The 19,127-nt window shown below is 41.0% G+C and overlaps 1 protein-coding gene across 6 annotated transcripts in view; it reads right to left on the minus strand.

The window, feature by feature from the left end:
- The window catches only part of LOC144038003 (vesicle-fusing ATPase-like), a 47,308-nt gene that overhangs the window by 26,958 nt on the left and 1,223 nt on the right, over positions 1 to 19,127 (minus strand). For 5 of the 6 annotated variants that reach the window (XM_077550022.1, XM_077550024.1, XM_077550023.1 and 2 more), the window contains exons 4-21: positions 18,691 to 18,730; positions 17,637 to 17,803; positions 17,429 to 17,536; positions 17,292 to 17,367; positions 16,350 to 16,505; positions 13,444 to 13,643; positions 12,682 to 12,847; positions 11,244 to 11,318; positions 10,965 to 11,152; positions 9,793 to 9,888; positions 8,619 to 8,775; positions 8,407 to 8,540; positions 7,268 to 7,334; positions 7,105 to 7,184; positions 4,980 to 5,114; positions 4,744 to 4,857; positions 2,636 to 2,691; positions 2,092 to 2,175 (exon numbers count right to left, since the gene is read on the minus strand). In XM_077550022.1, the coding sequence (XP_077406148.1) occupies positions 2,145 to 2,175; positions 2,636 to 2,691; positions 4,744 to 4,857; positions 4,980 to 5,114; positions 7,105 to 7,184; positions 7,268 to 7,334; positions 8,407 to 8,540; positions 8,619 to 8,775; positions 9,793 to 9,888; positions 10,965 to 11,152; positions 11,244 to 11,318; positions 12,682 to 12,847; positions 13,444 to 13,643; positions 16,350 to 16,505; positions 17,292 to 17,367; positions 17,429 to 17,536; positions 17,637 to 17,803; positions 18,691 to 18,730 (2,046 nt within the window). In that variant the 3' untranslated portion in view covers positions 2,092 to 2,144. Of the gene's footprint in view, positions 1 to 1,741; positions 1,983 to 2,091; positions 2,176 to 2,635; positions 2,692 to 4,743; positions 4,858 to 4,979; positions 5,115 to 7,104; positions 7,185 to 7,267; positions 7,335 to 8,406; positions 8,541 to 8,618; positions 8,776 to 9,792; positions 9,889 to 10,964; positions 11,153 to 11,243; positions 11,319 to 12,681; positions 12,848 to 13,443; positions 13,644 to 16,349; positions 16,506 to 17,291; positions 17,368 to 17,428; positions 17,537 to 17,636; positions 17,804 to 18,690; positions 18,731 to 19,127 lie in introns of those variants that run through there. The other variant, XM_077550021.1, reaches the window with a different exon arrangement.

The raw sequence follows: 19,127 nt of genomic DNA on the forward strand, positions 1-19,127 counted from the left end.
AGACAAGGTCACCTGAAAATGTTATAGCGCATTTTGGGTTCTTCATGAAAATTCACCCAAAAGCCAAATACAATTACTTTTTGTGAGTAGAGTATAGTGATTGCTTTTAAAATTAAATCAACCTCTTAAAAAAAGAAAAAAAAAGCGAGTCGAGCGGGTGGCCTGGGGAAGCGGACCTCGCCGTGTTAACTACTGAACAGGACTGCAGGTCTTCAAAACTACTGAGCGGACGAGAGGCGCTTTTTTACGGCCCCCGCGTTGCTGACATGTTAGCAGTGGGCCGGGACTGCAGGTATGCAGGAGGGAGCATGTGTGCGAACTGGCAAAGCTCATTCCACGCGCTAACAACGCCACATTTCAGCCAAACCTTGCTTAACTCCATTGTGGGAACTATCGAAACAGGATTTCTTTTTTTTTTTTCTCTCTTTTGCATTGAACTGCTGAGCTGGTCGCTAACTTAACTCATTCACTCCCAGCCGTTTTCACGGAAGCAAACCCCTTCGCTCCCGGCTGTTTTACTGGATTTTGACTGATTTTGCAAGGCCCACAGATTATTAATTTTTATTGCTATAAAAACATGGAACCTACCAAACGAAAGATTAGAGTCTCTTCTTTCATCAGGAAAAAAAATGTATATTTGTATCCATTCTGCAACAATTAGCATTAGACTATAGGTAAGTTTCATCATTATTCATAAACCTGTTGAAATCACTAGGAAAAGGAGCTTGTTGCATCATGGCCCTGGTTGATCTCTTATACTCTGCTGCCACCTGCTGGCCGTTTTTTTTGTAATATCTACCATTGCTTTAAGCGACCTTTTCAGGTCAGAAGCTGCATCAAGGCCTTCTGTATGCTCTAGCGTAAAAAAACAAAAAACAAAAACGTATTTATACGGTTTTGGGATTGAATGAGTTAAGTATAATGACCGACTTAGTATGAAATTAGGGTCTACTTTTCTGAATACAAAGTCATTCTGTTGTCTGAATTTCACCGTCTGCCATCTTGTGGAGGAGCATTTAATTTTTCTGTCACTATACGATTATGAATATATGTCATTAATCAATCCTCTTTGAACCAATTGGGTCAAAGTCAAATTGGATCATTTCCTGTAAACAATGCTTAAAGCAACTATATGGAATTGACATTTTAACTTAAGTGGAGAAAGTGCAACAATCCCTCAAGAGGTTTAGCTTCAGCTTTTTCAGGGCGACTTTGAGGGAGGAGCAGAATCATGAGATCCTTTCCTGAATTTGACCGCAAAAAATACGCAACGAGTGAGGGATGGGTCACAAGATGGCGGAGTCTTTTTTTGCAAAAAAAAAGGGAGGAGGAGGGGTGTGGACCTGTAAGGTTTGCGGACATGTATTCAACATAGTGGGGCAAATGTAGCTGACGTGCACTAGCTTAGCTTAGCTTAGCATCTTCCTACACACACAGGCTTCCTGTTCCTGGCCCTCCCCCCACCCGCTATATCCAAAGTTTTGTACAAATGTTGTAAAAGTGAATAATTCCCTTTTGATTTTATAATCGTTAATGTTTATGTTTTTATAAATATTATTTATTATACAATGTATATATATGTATGACTGAACCAAGATTATATATTTGAACAACAATGCTGTGTCGGCTGTTTTGCTTCAGAATTGCATCACATTGACTCACACTCTGTACTACTGTAATACTTTTGTACATATAACAAAACAAACAAAAAAAAAAGACCGGACCGGATTCACTCAATTAATCATTTCATATGATTAATTTATTCATACGGTAAAAAGGTGAGTAAACAGCATAAGACATTGAGGTGTGCGGAATGATCAGGAGTACAAAATGTCTTCTTCTTACTTTACATATAAAAAATGACATCACTGATCATCATCAATCACGATATACACAGATCCAGTTCACACCCCTCGTCTACGCAATATTTTTGTGGCGTGCGAGGGACAAGTCGAGACAAGAGGACGTTTGTCTTCGTCAGTCTAGAGGCAAACAAGTTGATCGATTAAACTTTTTGAGTCATGATCGTTTGGCCAATAACGGCAAGACTGCAAATCACAAAACGGGCTTGCAGGTTTGTTAGCTTCTTACCTGGTGACGGGCATCTTTTTTTTCTTTTTCTTTTTTTTTTGCCTGCGGCTCGTCTACATTGGCACGTCCGAATCCAGTTTAATCCTGGAGGGGGGGGGGGGGACGGCGACAACATGGCGGTCAAAATGGAGGACAGCCTTCAAAATGATTACAATCTTTGATTCGTGTCTGAATTCAGGGGCCAAAAATCGCAAAGCAAGTTTTGTACAGTCGACGTAAAAATAAGGAAATCACAAATGCTAGCTTGAAGCTACTTTTATTTTAAGGGGACCTTTAAAAAAAATAAAAAATAAAAAAATAAAAAAAAATGTTTTTTTTCTTTCTCTTTTTTACATTTTTTTATTTTTTTATTTTTAAATATATATACATATATACTTTTTAAATCTTGTCTACATCTTCATCTGCATCTGGTTGTTTTATTCAGGAAAAAAAAAATCCTGGTTTATTTCCCAAAGCAAATCTCTAGAATTTTCGAACCCGAGTCCGACCGAACCTGCTTTGGTGCTTCGTGCCCCCCGAGCTCGCCCCGACCCCCAACACTTACGCTCCCTCCTCGTACATCAGGTTCATGAACTTCCTAAGTCTGTGTTGGGGACTCATCTGAAAGCACACAAGAGAGGAAAAAGTGAAATATAAATTATAAATTATGACTCGTGGACCTCTGGGACCCGAGTTTGAGAATCACGCTTTTTTTCATTTGAGACTTCTGCCTCTCTTCTAGTTTTGACTTTTTTTCTGCCTTTTTTGCTATAAATTTTCTGACTTTTTGGGTAATTTTGTCGACATTTTATGGTAATTTTAGGGATGAATTTTTTTTGTTTTTGGATATTTGATAGGTACGTTTTGAACATTTCCTTTTCTGCCTTTAAAAATAAATCAATACATTTTTGGCTAGTTTTGACTTTTTTTTCCTGCCTTTTTTGCTATCAATTTCTGGACATTTTTGTCGACATTTTATGGTCATTTTAGGGATTTCTTCTTTTGTTTTTGGACATTTTACTTTTTTGAACATTTTAGGCAATTTTTACAACTTTTTCATCTACCTTCCGTTTGTTTCTCTTTTTTGGGGGGTCCAAAAGTAATGCAGGGAGGCGTAATTATAAATTATGACTCGTGGACCTCTGGGACCCGAGTTTGAGAATCACGTTTTTTTTCATTTGAGACTTCTGCCTCTCTTCTAGTTTAGACTTTTTTTCTGCCTTTTTTGCTATAAATTTTCTGACTTTTTGGGTAATTTTGTCGACATTTTATGGTAATTTTAGGGATGATTTTTTGTTTTTGGATATTTGATAGGTAAGTTTTGAACATTTCCTTTTCTGCCTTTAAAAATAAATCAATACACTTTTGGCTAGTTTTGACTTTTTTTTTCCTGCCTTTTTTGCTATCAATTTCCGGACATTTTTGTCGACATTTTATGGTCATTTTAGGGATTTCTTCTTTTGTTTTTTTAGGCAACATTTTTAGGCAATTTTTACAACTTTTTCATCTACCTTCCGTTTGTTTCTCTTTTTTTAGGGGTCCAAAAGTAATGCAGGGAGGCGTAATTATAAATTATGACTCGTGGACCTCCGGGGACCCGAGTTTGAGAATCACACTTTTAGAGCATTTTTTGGGAATATTTTATGAGTAATGTTTAAAAAAAAAAATAAAAATTATCACAACACAACTCGAAGGCCAAACCGCGAGCCCCTGTGGGCTATATGACAAACCTCTGGGAGGGATTTGGGGGGGGGGGGGGGGCTGTCGCTGTGTCCTAGTGAATTAAAGGCATATGTTGGTTGAACCTGCCGTCCCCTCGCCACCCTCGAGGACGCAGCGGGACGCTTCGGGACTTTTGGGGAAGCGTCCCCAATGAGGCAGGACACGTGAGCGGCACTTGGCCAGTCGCACGTTGTCAAGTTTGAGCGTCCTGGAAGTGGAAGTGGTGACCTCGAAGCATTCGCAACAAATCATCAGGCGAAGCCGCACACATTTTTCATTGGACTCAACACATGGCGGTTTGCGAGCGGCGGCGGCGGCGGCGGGGACGCTCTGGCGACCAGATGTGGAGGACGGACGTCGGCAGAGCACGCCGGCAGAGGGTGGGACGCTGATGTCCTTGGCGTGCAACTTGTTGCCATCGACTTTATCACAATCCTTTTTTTATTGGCTATAATTTAGCGCTCAAGAGCCAAACGTGTATGTACAGTTAATATAAAAACTCTACACACCCCTTTTCAAATGCCAGGTTTTAGTCTTGTAAAAATTAATGACACCAACATTTTCCACTATTAATGTGACCTATGACCTGTACAACTCGATTGGAATAACAATCTTTGAGGGGAGAAGTAAAAAAAACAACAAAAAAAAAACTGAGGTCATCCAGTTGCACAAGTGTGCACACCCTCTTATAAATGTTCAGAATAAACCGATTCCATTCAAACTCATGTTAAATGGGAGTAGGCACATACCTGCCACCATTTAAAAAGTTTAGCTGTTCTAGTAGGCTTTTTTTTTATTAAAAGAAAAAAACAATTTTAAATGATTAAAAACAACAACTTACCGTAATAATAATATCATAATTTTGATCAAAAGTGAGCTAACAGTTGCTGTTGACTGAATACATCACTGCTGCTTCTTCTAACGAGATCACTCTCACCCTCTCGCTCGTACCTGAGTGGCCATCTCGATGAGCATGATTAATTTCTTGATGCCGATTCTGAGGACCCGACCTTGGGAGGCTAAGGCGATGGCCTCCATCTCCTTCTCGTTGAAGCTTCCTAGCACCTTGAGAGCAACAAAGACCAGAAAGTTCAGCGTCTCATCCACGAGTTTGACATTTATGGAAAATATTTGGAATGACAAATAATTGATTTTTTATTGTGTGTGTGTGTGTGTGTGTGTGTTACCTCCAGGGCCTCGACCAGCTCCTCGCTGTTGGAGATGTTGGGAATGTGGATGGTGGTGCTGAAGGAGTTGAGCATCTCCATTTCCTGGAGGACGTCTTTGCGACTGCTGGTGCCGATGATCAGCAGCTTGCGACCCTGAAAGGCAGTTGAATGTTTTTTTTTTCCAAGTTACGAGCCGTTGCGTCCGTTTTGGGTGAAAATAAACGGAGCCGTTCAACATCGTGTAATGCCCTCGCATTTGGGCAAGGCGAGCCATAATTCGCCGATGCAATTTCAGATAGGATGCTATTGTAGGAGACAACTTAAGTCCAGACAGTCCATCCAACTCTCGATCCTGAAGTCACTCATTAGGCCACACCCCCAGTGCACTTTAAAGGGGAGGTCAACAAAAATGTTCTGTTCTATGCAGCCCCACTAAACACTAAACTCGGTATTGTGATTAATATCGCATGGAATATGAATAAAGTAGCAAAATCCATTTTGCCACTTTGCTGTCTGTTGACCGAAAATGACATCACAGATGCTCAGGTATTGACCAATCACGGCTCAGCTTGTGAACATCACATGGCCAAACTGGTAAAGCAGATGCGCCGTGATTGGTCAAGTCCTGAGTAACTGTGATGTCATTTTCAGTCAACAGGAAGTGGCAAAATGGCCGCCCCCTGAAACAGGTGGATTTTGCTGCTTATTACACAAAAACAATTCATCTGAATGTCGTGCACATAACATTTTATTGAATTTTTTTTAGGTGGACTTACGCTGTAAAAAATAGTTTAGTTCTTTACATGCTCCTTTTATTGCGCTTAATTATTTATTTATTTTAGTGGTGTCAGGCGATAATTTTTTTTAATCGTAATTAATGACATGACTTCAATAGTTAACTCATGATTAATCGTACATTTGTTTCAAATGTACAATAAAATATGTTTTAGTTCTCATGCTCTTGTTATCATAAAGGTGGGAAAAAATGTTAAACTAATAGAAATATGGATGCATCTTTTAGTCATTGATTTAGTAATTTTATAATAATTCATAACATTTAGTCAAAGTTAAAAAGATGTCCTGTATAGTGTTATACTGATTTGTGTTGTGGTCATTTTTCTGCCACTAGACGGCATAATTGCATTTGTAAGACATTGGTGACCGCTCAATGCAGTTTTCTTTTCATATTAAAAGCTAATCTAATCTTTAACATGAAGTCACTTGTGAAATTCTGCACATGTTTTAAATTGTAAAATACAACTTGACCCCAGTCTCAACAAATATATGCATTATTATTAAAATTAGTGCTGCTAAATTTTGACGTGGACGTGTCTGCTGCATTGCGACTGGAATTACCCCAATAAGGGGCGGTCATTAATCGCACGTTTAAAAAAAATGAGTGGCGTCTAACTCTTAATTTTGATACACCTCATTTATTTCCGTGGATGATTGTTGGGGGGGGGTCTGGAAAAGGCATATCAATGCATTTCAACGGGGAAATTCATTTGAAAAAAAGCTTGGTCACGGAAGGCGATGTTTGAAGCGGCGAGCAGAGAAGACGGGCGAGCGAGCGAGGGCGAACGACAGCAGAGCGGCAGACAAACATGAGCCAGGAAGAAAGAAAATAATTGTAGCTGCGCTAAGCCGGCGAGCTGGAGGAGGACCAGGCGAAGGAGCGGCAGGAGAGTGGCGAGCAGACAGGGGGATTATGGCCGCCGGCCGCACCCCCGTGGCGTGGGGGGTTGCGACGCTGCATGCAGATGAGGTGCCACACAGGCGGCGGCGCTGCCAGGTCCCGCTTCTCTCACAGAGCCCATTCTCCTCCGTGTCGCCCCGGCCTCCCCCCGGCCCCCGGCGCCCCGCTGGGCCCGGCGCTTCTCATGCACATGCGGGCTATACAGCGCGCCATCCGCTCATTCACAAACCCGGCAACGAGCCGCGGGCGCAGCCACAGCGAGGGACGGCCCTCGGCCGCGCCATTCACTCCGAGCACAACAAACACTAACAAGCGTCCCCTCGCGCAACTGCGGCTCTCATGCCACTCGCAGCCGGGCCGGGCCGGGCCGGGCCGGGCCCCCGCTGGCGCACGCGTGATCTGCTGCCCTCTCTCTGCCGGCGCCGGAGCGGCAGCCCCGAGCGTTACCTTGGGAGGAGGCTTCTTGAGGAGGACCAGCAGAGCCTGCAGCACCAGGTTGGAGAAGCGAGGGCCGATGGGCACGAAGTCTGAATTCAGCAGAGGAGAGGCAAAGGTGAGGGAAAAAAGGAAAAAAGCAGCGGGATGTGGTCAAAGGGCTCGGCCCGCGTACCCAGCAAGCGCTCGATGTCGTCCACCACGATGCAGCTGAGCTGAGACTTGTAAGCGTCCTCGAATATCTGAGACCGCAAGAGACTCACAATCAAGGAGACACCTCCAAGTTCCATGTGCATTTTAGTTGTTGGTACTCAAAAGGTCAACGAATGCAAATCATCAGGAAATGATCTGTGGTCTGAAAATGATTTATTCCCATCGTGTCCCTTTATGTCAGCAACATATAGTGACAGGCAGAGGGCACAATTGAATCTGCCTTTAACACAACACAACACTTTGTTAAATATACTGTATAATATGGAAAATGGTTGACTTGACTATTTATTTAATTTACAATAAACAAATTAGGCTATTCATATATTTTTTATAAGACACTTAACTATTTATTGTTTCCAATAATTTAATAAAATTATTTAAAAAGTCGAATCAGTTCGGATTAACGGATGTACATGTATAATTGTTTCGTATTATTTTTAATTTACTTTTATGACAAAAAAACAACTCTCCTTAATGTAGTTTTATTTATTTTACTGAAGGTTTTGTTTTGTTATTTACAATAAATCAATCTACCTATTTTGTTTAGCCCTAATATGTAAATGGTGTGAATTAATGCAATAAAATGTTAAATGGATATGTATTTTTTATTTTATATAATTTACAATAATACAACAATAATAATTAAATAATTTAAATATGTTAAATATACATGTAAAAGCGTTTATGATATATTTTTTATGATAAAAATAATAATTGTTTTTAAAAATAAATTAAAATGGTTAATTTTAACAAATGTATAAAAAAAATTCTGTTTATGATAAAAAAAAAAAAAAACAATCATTTAAAAATATATATATTTTAACCAATGTAATATTGTTCATCTTACAATAGTTTTTGTTTTATTATTTAAAATAAATACATCCACTAATTTGTTTAACAAAGGAAACGGAATTTGAATGATCCCATTTTTGGATCAAACCGACTAAATTACAAATAAAACATAAGCGCTCCGAGGGCCTCATTAAAGAATGAGGATGATTAAACGTATAGATCATCCGTGGACCTTTTCATTTTGTTGTTTGTTTTGTGAATTTGGAATTTAGCTATCTGGATTTAAAGTGGAGCAGCAGCAATAGTGACCTTTTTGATGGCCTGGCATTTGGCGATCTCCGAATATCCGATCATCTTGTCGGGCGAGCAGATTTTGATGAAAGGAAACTGCGAGTTCTCGGCGATCTTGGCCGCCAGCGCCGTCTTCCCGCTGTTGGGCGGCCCTGCGCGTTCAAATCACGACAGACGTCCGTCACGTGCCGATGCCGACGGTGGCGTGCATGCGCGTGCTTGTGCCGTACCCTCCAGCAGCACGGACACCAGCGGCGTGTGTGCGCTGTTCTTGGTCTGCTGCACCAGCAGACCCCCGTCCTCCAGCACCGCCGACACCGGGTCGCCCCAGCGGATGATGCCGTTCATGATGTAGCTGGTGTAGTCCTCCTGGTTGCTGCCGAACGCCTGCAAAGGACGCAGTAACAAGCCTGTATGTTGGTTTTTTTCTTCCCCGGTTGCAAATAGGGCTGCTCGATTATCCCGATTATTTTGCCGATACGGTGTTCTCTCATTTTCCGCTGGCGTTAGGTTCCACACAATACCCGCAATAAATGAAATTAATCAAGTAGTTAGCTTTATGTTTTACATTTAGCATAAATGTTTTAAGGCTCTAAAACCCCTCACCACACAGTTGATACACTTTTCTCACCGAGGCATTTACATTATCTCATATTTCTCTCTCGTTTAAACATTCTCAATATTCAAACCATCGTGAAGTTTATAAAATAGGTACATTATTGTAAAAAAATAAAAATAGTGAACCGCGTAATTGAAATCATGATAATAATCAACGATTATTTATTTTTGGGTACGAAACAAAAAAAAAAGGATTAACCATTTAAAAATATTAAGACAAATTAATAAAAATAGAAACACAATATTTATGTAAGTTCCTTTTGGACCAGACAGAATTTATAATAATATATATATACTGTATTTAACAGTATTTAACTCTTTTTGACAGTGTTTTCACCAGGAAACTTTGGCTAAATTCTAATGCTAATTGCTACAAAATGGAAACAGATACGAATATCATTTTTTTCCTGATGAAAGAAGGGACTCTAAACTTTCTTTTGGTAGGATCCATGTTTTTATAACAATAGAACACAATATTCTGTGGACCTTGCAAAATCAGTCAAAATCCAGTAAAACAACCGGGAGCAAAGGGGGTTGCTTCAGTGAAAATGGCTGGGAGTGAATGAGTTAATAAAATGTTTTCGATTGTGCTGATTTTGTAATTGTTGAGTGTAATAATTGAAATTGTAATTGAATTTCAATTAATTGCACAGCCCTAGAGGCAAACGTAAAGACCAGCAGCAAAAAAACATCCGAAAAATAAGTACAGATACCTGAAGAATTGAATTGAGCACATTCGTCCTTGATGACTTCCCTCAACCGATAACGACGAGACGTCCAACTTACAGGTTTAATGTCGTTGTCCAGCGAGGCCATAAAGTCCAGCCTGCTGACCTGCAGCTTCTCGGCCGTATCGATGTTGACCTCCACCGTGTTGCTGGCCTGAAACCCCACAATCGCACACACATGAATGAGACGTGCATATTGCCATTGCGCAACTACACGGAGTGCAAAGGTCAGACGGAGACGACCCCGGCGAAGAATACGAGCTCACACGGGGCACCAGACGTCTCGGCCGGCGCACGTCAACACCTGCTAATATCTGCGCGTGTGCGTGCGTGTTCAAGTGTTTTGTCAGCTGTGCAGACTTGAACTTCACAATGATTAGGTGCCATTTTCTCATGATAACAAGCACAGGCAACTACATCAGAAAATAATAATTCATTACTTCAACTTTCAGATTAGGGCCCAACCCATATGCATCTTTTTCTGCCGATTTTTGGCAGAAAAAAAATACAGAAAATTACCGATGAAAAAAAAAAAAAAAGCATAAAAGATGCTAACTTCCGGTTAGCATTTGAATGGGATCGTCCCTTCGCTTTTAGCCATTAGCGCTAGGCTAGCGACGTTTTAAAACAAAGCATGCTTTGTATTAAATATACAATGGATGTTAATCTTATTGTCGTGTGATTAGTTTTACAGTTAACTCCAACTGGGGTGTCATTAAACAGCTTAAAGGATGCTTGGGGGACGACAGAATAACCAGAATAGCATGCGTTACACACTTGCTGGTTGCTAATGCTACGCTAGCAAAATGGTGCATTCAGGGTACTTTCACAGCGTCTGAAACTTCGGTTTTCTTCGATTATAACGTTTTAAGGTGAAAATAGATTGTTTTGGCAGATGTTTGAAGGGCAATAATCGGCGGCCGGGCCCTATTTCAGATAATTAGCCAATTTATTTCAGCTTTGCAACAGTTTTTCTTTTTATCAAAAAAAAAAATCTTGTTATTTTCTGCTGATGCCATTTTTATTGTCATGTTGCGGTCATATGCAAATTTCCTGGGAGGGATCAATAAAGTGACATTTTGTCTTTACATGAAACTGGTCAGCGGCATAAAAAATATCAAAGACAGCTGCGAATAAAATCAATGATGTCATCGGTTAATGAACTACGACTTGTCTACAATATTTAGCCGTTCAACTCCTAATATGGACGCAGGAAGTTTGCTAGCTGACCTTAATATGTCTGTTCATGGCGGTGGACTGCGCCGCCCTGACCAGGCCTTCCAGCTCGGCCCCGCTGTAGTTTTTGGTCTCCACGGCGAGCTCTCTGATGTCCACGTCGCTGGCCAGCAACTTGAACTGCCGCATTTTTGTGGTGTGAATATTCAGGATCTGAACGCGACCTTTCTCATCCGGCAGGCCTGAAAGCGGGAAGAAGGCGCTTTTTCATGACAGGGTGGACGTCGTATCGTATCGAGTATCGTATCGAGTATCGTCTCTCTGCGCTCTTACCGATCTCCATCTTGACTTCCAGCCTGCCGGGCCGCAGCAAGGCCTCGTCGATCAGGTCCGGCCTGTTGGTCATACCTGAAGGAACAAAAAAAAAAAAAGTCCGACGGACGGAGGTACCGCCACGATTTACTCGAACATTGTTCTTTGGAACCAAGATGCCACAAGATGGTGCAAAAGCAACTTTTACTGTCAAAAGAGCCATTTTAGGCCAAATAAATAAATAAATAAATAATGGTGATGAACGAAACAGTGTTAGTGTTATGTACTGAGGGGGGCCAATAGCCAATTTTTCATACATTTTTAGACTTTTCTGCCATCTCTGTTAAATTTCGAACATTATTGGCAATTTTATGGACATTGGGTAATTTTCTGCCTCTCTTTTTTCGTTTTGCAAATTTTAGGGCTAGTTTGGACATTTTTTTCCTGCTTTTTTTGTTATCACTTTTCGGACATTTTTGTCGACATTTGATGGTAATTTTAGGGATTTCTTCTTTTGTTTTGGGAAATTTGATAGGTAATTTTTGAACAATTTCTTTTATGCCTTTAATAAAAATCTATTTTCTGACCATTTGGAATGCCAAAGACATTTTATGGTCATTTTCTGCCTTTCTTGTTCCTTTTTGGTAATTTTATGGCTAGTTTGGACATTTTTTGCTATCAACTTTCGGACATTTTGGTCGACATTTCAAGTTTTCTGCCTTTCGTTTTCAGACATTTAATAGGTAATTTTTGAACATTCTTTCTTCTTTTCTGCTTTTTTTATTCAATTCTCTGACATTTTTAGCAATTTCGTTAAGATTTTACGCAGATTTTCTGCTTTTCCTCTTCCTTTTTGGACATTTTATGGTCACTTTTTGGATATTTTTAGGCAATTTTTTAAACTTTGTCATCATTTCATCTGTCTATTTTCTGACATTATTATTTTTTCTTTTTTTATACTAATTTATTTATTTATAATTAGTTCAAAAAAATATTATAATTTTAATTTTATCATTAATTCATGTAAAGAATATTTTATCTGAAAAATACAAATAAATATGTAAAAAAAATAATGGCTTCAATTTTGTATTTTTTCTTTTTTTATACTAATTTATTTATTTATAATTAGTTCAAAAAAATATTATAATTTTTATTTTATCATTAATTCACGTAAAGAATATTTTATCTGAAAAATACAAATAAATATGTAAAAAAAATATTAATGGCTTCAATTTTGTATTTTTTCTTTTTTATACTAATTTATTTATTTATAATTAGTTCAAAAAATATTATAATTTTTATTTTATCATAAATTCATATAAAGAATATTTTATCTGAAAAATACAAATAAATATGTAAAAAAAATATTAATGGCTTCAATTTTGTATTTTTATTTTTATTTTTTAAGAGATAGGTTAAAAAAAAAAAAGAGAGAGAAAGCGGGATAATCATGCGTTACCGATAACCAAGATGTTGTTGAGCTGCTCCACGCCGTCCATCTTGGACAGCAGCTGGTTGACCACCGTGTCGTGCACGCCCGTGCTGCCCGCCATGCTTCCTCGCTGCTTGCAGATGGCGTCGATCTCGTCCAGGATGATGATGTGCAAGCCGCTGTTGGGGCCCAGCTAGCGACAGTTTGAACGGGGACACATTAAAAAAAAAAAAAAAACTTTGTGGATGCTTGCATTTTGTCAAATACGTCATTTCAAACTGAAACGGCGTGACGACTACTTTTGAAGAATATTCCCCCGGATTGTGTCTGAATAGTCAAATGTCACATTTTTAGCATGCTTCATCGTGACTGGTGAAAGGCTGGGGAGGGGGGCAGTTGGGGGTGGGGGATTTTCCCCTCCATCCACACAGCTGTCAGTGCAGCATTTAAAGCAGCTGCGTGCGTGCGCACGTCAAAGAAGCGCCTCATTAGGTGGTGAAGACTGAGGTTCGACGCCAGTGTCTCGCTATCCAAACGGACCACCGCCGTCCGCCACATGGTGAAAAGTTATCAACATCTCGCTTCATCTAAAGGGCGGATCTGTCCACTCCTGCACAAATTACGTGTTCGGATAAATCATGTTGATGGAAGTGAGGTCAGTGCAGACGCGCTCAATTTGTTCAAGCTGGCCTTACTACGTGCAACCCTTCTCCGAAACTCGGGTCCAAATTGCCGGCTCGCTAAAATCTCTCAATTCCAAAGTGGGTTTTGGGACGGATCCCTGCTCACCCGCTTCTGCTCGTCCTCGGCGTCGGCAAACAGCTTGCGCACGTTGGCCTCCGACTCGCCCACGTACTTGTTGAGGATCTCGGGCCCGTTGACGATTTTGGGCTCGCGGGCGTTGAGCATCTTGCCGATCTGCCGCGCCATCAGCGTCTTGCCGCAGCCCGGCGGGCCGTAGAGCAGGATGCCCTTCACGTGCTTGCAGCCTGCGCCAAAACCACGTCAGTCATTACAAGTGTAAAACATGATCATGGAATTATTTCTAAACTCATTCAAACCCAAAAACGTGTAACCACTTCGCTTATTACAAAAAATGGCCAGCAGGTGGCAGCGGAGTATAAGAGATCAACCCGGGCACAAGCTCTTTTTGACAGTGTTTTCACTAGGAATGTGAATAATGATGAAACTTTGACAGACTATTTTACTAATGTCTTTTTTAGAATTGTCTTTTGAATATGTGTAGCCATGTCAGCTAGTCTGCGGCTAACGTTACCTCGCGACCTAACAGAAATACCAAAGTGCATTTTTGGAAAACACTGGGAATGCTGCTATTAAAAGTAGTAACTCATTTGCTCCCAAAAACATATAAATATGTTCTATTTTAAATATTACCATGCTTCAAAAGACGTATTCATATGTTATGCTTTTTTTTTTTTTTTTTGCTAGAGCATACAGAAGGCTTTGATGCAGCCTCTGAACTGAAGAGAATGCTTGAAGCAAAGGTAGTTATTACAAAAACGGGCAGGAGGTGGCAGCAGAGTATAAGAGATCAACCAGGGCCATGTTGCCAAGGTCGCTTAAAGCAATGGTAGATATTACAAAAAAACGGCCACCAGGTGTTAGCAGAGTATAAGAGATCAACCAGGGCCATGTTGCAACAAGCTCTTTTCCTCAGTGTTTTAAACAGATTTATGACTAATGATGAAACTTAGCTATAGCTAATGCTAATTGCTGCAAAACGGAAACAGATAGAAATATACTTTTTTTTCCTGATGAAAGAAGAGACTCTAATCTTTCTTTTGGTAGGCTCCGTGTTTTAAGGCAATAAAATACAATCTTCTGAGGGCCTTGCAATATCAGTCAAAATCCAGTAAAACAGCCGGGAGCGAAGGGGGTTGCTTCAGTGAAAATGCCTGCGAGTGAATGAGTTAAATTCATCCATTATTGGCTGCCAGATTTTGACATGTGTCCAAACGCCGTACATGGACATGAGCATTGAGCGTGGGACTTTCCGACTCTGGCTGCAGATCATCAGCGCGCTGTCACGTGACGTCGACCTCGGCGGACAGTGTGGCTTTCATGGCGGCCGTTTGCACCTGCGCCGTGACATTTGGGGCTAATTGAGAGGCCCGCTGATAAACATCTGAGCTGCCATTTGCGGACGAGCAGCCAGGTGGGAAGTCGTCTTCGGCGCCAGAGCCCGGGTGACCTCGGCAGGAGTCAAACGGCTTCGTAAAGCAACGCTCGCACCCCGAAAGGCGTGCGCTGCAGACGCCCCCTCCCCCGCTGTGCCTTCCCCCTTTGCTGTCAGCACCTGTCCACCCCATGCAGGCCAATTAGAGCTTTACCTTTAGCGGGACGGGCTATCAGGGCCTGGCATCTCAGTGCAGCGGCCAGCTGGACACAGCCAAAGGCCGACTCCTGCGCACCAGCGAGCGGCTAAAGGTCGACATCAGCAATGTGTATGTGTCGGGGGGGGGGATGTTAGGGACTTAAGGTTTGTCATGAAATAGTGTACAATCAATTTGCTTTTTTCCCCTGAGATTTAGTTTTGTTTTAAAATTGTAACGAAAAGTTCCGGGAGCCCAAAGCTAAAAGGTTAAATGGCAACTCAAACAATTCAAAAGTTACAGATTGACTTTGATCCTTCCTCTGGTCTCCTGACAATTTCACGAATAGCGGGATTCTGAGGTATTCGGTTAAGGTGAAGGGTATGGGATTATTTAACAGGTTTCAGGTGAATTAATGAGCACAAACTCACACGCACGCACACAAAATTCAAAACATCTAATTACATTTTTAAAAAATACAAAAAGAGAGAGAGCAATGATGATGATGATGATGAAGAATCAGTAAGATTACTGAGCTCTCTCAAAAAAGGAAAGGAAAAAAAAGTTACCAATTGTTTTCTAGGATAGTTTTCCTAAACATCTGGAATGTTACATTTTCACTTAGTTTTCATTCCAAACAAAAACAAAAGGTGTAGAGTTCCCAGGGAAAAAGAAAAATTTAAATAGTCTCTTATCGGCGGTTAAGATTTGGAAAAAAGGCTGACGCCGATATTCGTCAAAAGGCTGAATATCAACACCGATAATCGACACGGCTGATAATCAGTCTATCTCTAGTATATTGTAGAATAAAACGCACTATAAACATTTGGACGCTTCACAAACAGCAACATAATTACTACTTTCCTATTAATCCTTTTTATAACATTCTAGAGTTATTGATATAAACATACAGTCATTTTAAATGCAATCATTTTATGAATGTTCCACAGAAAAATGTGCAAAATCGAGCGAGTTCCCGAAAGGCAATGAGCGAATCGGTGAGAGTTTTCGTTCTTTTGAACAGGTCCTCACAAGTCTTGAGGATCAGGACTGATGTGTGAGAAGCAGATGAGTCATAAAGAAGAAGAGTTGTGAATCATGTGACACACGTCAAGACGCTAGCCTGCGTGCTACTCGCCAATTATGACAGATGACACATTCACCTTCAAAGGTGCCTCGTTTGGATTTAAGGATTTATAAACGCCATGAATGGATTTGACGTCTCATTATAATCCGGTCCTGACAGCATTTACTCTTCTTCAAATAAATTAAATAAACAATTTTTTTATTTTTTTTTTTTAAGTCTGTCCACGCATGCAAAGTCATTGCTTTCCAACAGGTGGCGCTGCGACAGGAACTCACCCATCTGTTCCACGATGTCCGGAGGGAAAACCCGCGAGGCGAAAGCTCGGCGGAAGATGTCGGAAAACTCCTTGTCGAGGCCTCCGATGCCCATTTTCTCAAAGTTCCAGTCGGGACTGATGATGGACTGGCGAGACTCTCTGGTCTTGGATTTCCCTGTGAGGCAGTTAGCCAAACGTGTCGTTTAAAAAAATAAAAAATAAAAACATTTATTATTACCAGAAGTGGGAGATTTCAGTTACACAACTTTTTTTAGGATCTTGACTTTTTGACTTGACATTTCTCAGCTTGACTGGCTTGATTTTTGCCACAGAAACTTGAAGGTTAAGAACCTCTTTGGAAGATGATCTACTCATCACGGGTTGTAGATGGAAAACTGCTGCCAGTGATAGAACCTCGCATGCAGTAGAGGAATTCTAAATGTGAGCACAGTGCCCCCTTGTGGTCATATAGAAGACTGTCATTCCATCCTGGAGATAATGGCTGTTCTGGGAATCCCTCATTTATTCCTTTATACTAGAAGTGTGTTTTTTTATTCTCCTGACTTTTTTGCCGAGGAACAACTCCCACATAATAATTTGTTTCCATATTATTCGTTCTATATCCAAAATTCAACGCAAGCTTTCAGTATTCACTACAATTGTATATAAACTTTTGTATGGCAGCAATGGAACGGCGGTGTGAGCAATTGCCTCCCACACCAGAAGATCTGGGTTCAAACCCCGCTTGGATAACTCTTCAGCTAGTGCAGCGGAGCTTTGACCGGTAAACAGGAGGCGATGGTTCGAATCGCACCTTCGCCACTTAATAATTACTACCAACCGTTAATTACTTTGTAATTTCCATATAATTTCTCCTTCATAAGCATTCAGCTTTCAGCAGAAATTGCACACAAAAAAAATGTCATCATTCACCACACAAAAGGCAAAAACCGCAGCTCACCAATCAGCGTCATGGAGGAACTCTCCGCCTTCTCAAAGATCACCTGGCTATTTGCCAGCAACAAGCCGATGGCAATCTGAGGGAAAGACGCGTTATTAATGATTATCGATAGCGCGACATCCGACAAATAAGGGCACCTTTGGTTTTTTGTCGGAGCTCTGGACGCCCTTTAGGATGCTGGGGTCCATGCCCTCCATATCTTTCACCAGCACGTCAAATGGCTTATCGCCAAACTTAAACACCATCTGTAAAATTCACGTGGATATATTTCAGTGCACGGAGGATTCCCAAATGATTCTCATGCCCCGCTCGAGTCACCGAGACGGACGGACGAGCGTCTGCTACCTGCTGGCCCGTGGTGAAGGCCTGGTGGTTGAACTGCTGAATGAAGTCGTTGGCCATCACGTCCGAGTCGTACGGGTTGCTGTCGGCGTTCTTCTTCTGCAGGAAGTCGATCTCCACCGTTATGGCGCTGATGCACTGCTTGGACTTGTCAAACGTGTAGTTGGAGACTGCATGACATATATGAGATTGATAATGGCAACAAAAAAAAAAAACAAGTCAATTCTCAGGAAAACTACAGTAGCATAAGTATTAGGGGTGTGCCCCCCACCCCCCAAAAAAAAAAATCGATTCTCATTTAGTACGATTCAGAATCGATTTTATTTAAATTATTTTATACTGTCTTGCCTTTGTCTGTGTGTGCCTTTATTTGGAACGCTGTTCATGTTGTACCCAGTTTGGCCACTGAGGGGCAGTGTGGTTCCACGCGGTCTAATACACTGTTAAGTTGAAGCCACATTAGAGAGTCGAAGGAAAAAGTCAACATCAAGTTATTCCAATAAAAGTTTTTTTTTCCCCAGCGTGTAGCGAGTAGCGCGCTAATTAGCATTAGCGAGTCAGACTGGAGTAGATCATGACAATTCCTTGCACATCTATCGAATGAAGCAAAAATCGTTCTTCATCGAAAATCGATTCTGAATCGAATCGCAGACCCAAAAAACTGGAATTGGATCGAATCGTGAGACATTCAAAGATTCCCACCACTAATAAGTATTTATGCTGCCCCCACGTGGCCAAAGTGTAGAAACCAGGAGGAGTAGCACAAAGTCCGTTGAATTTAATCCCCCCCCCAAAAAAGTGACAAAAACGGCTTAATTCTTTACATTCTATTTAATGATGTCATTCCTGTATGCTTTTCTAAAGTAAAATATTCTAGAGTTATATTTTTCTTATAAACACATTTTTGCTCAAATGGATTCATGGCAATTCCATTTATTTCAATAAGGAAATGAATATAGAAAATGACACCATCTCATGCAAACTTTTGATTGACACTACATCCGTTGCTTTGGATCTCAAGTGTACCTAATGTAGTGGCCTAATCTTTTTAGCTCACCTTCCACTTCTTGTCCGATAGATAGACCGGCCCATTTTCTCTGTTTGGAGGGGAAAAAAATAGTACACAAGCTGGACTTTCATTGCTTTTAAGTCACAACAACGTAGGGTTAGCAGCTTAGAAAGCAGATGTAAAGTCGGGCAGAAGAAGAACAGCAGTAAGAGCGGGCTAGAGAGTACCTGCGGGCTGGTGTGGAGGCAGCGACCCGTGTTAAAGATGGACGGAGAGGAGGCCAAGTTAAAAGGAGGAAAAAGCAATTTGTTACAAGCAAGAGTGAGCGCACACACACACACAGAGCTAAATTTTACGGTGAGTTTAGAACGATGATGAAGGTCGAAGAAACAAACGTGTTCATTCCGGTCCTAAAACGGGCTACACGCACACTCACATAGATGTTAAAAAGCAACATGCGTGTTCCCCGCTCTTAACAAGAGCCA

The sequence above is a fragment of the Vanacampus margaritifer genome, chromosome 18, assembly GCF_051991255.1.
Source record: "Vanacampus margaritifer isolate UIUO_Vmar chromosome 18, RoL_Vmar_1.0, whole genome shotgun sequence".
Lineage (NCBI taxonomy): Eukaryota > Metazoa > Chordata > Actinopteri > Syngnathiformes > Syngnathidae > Vanacampus > Vanacampus margaritifer.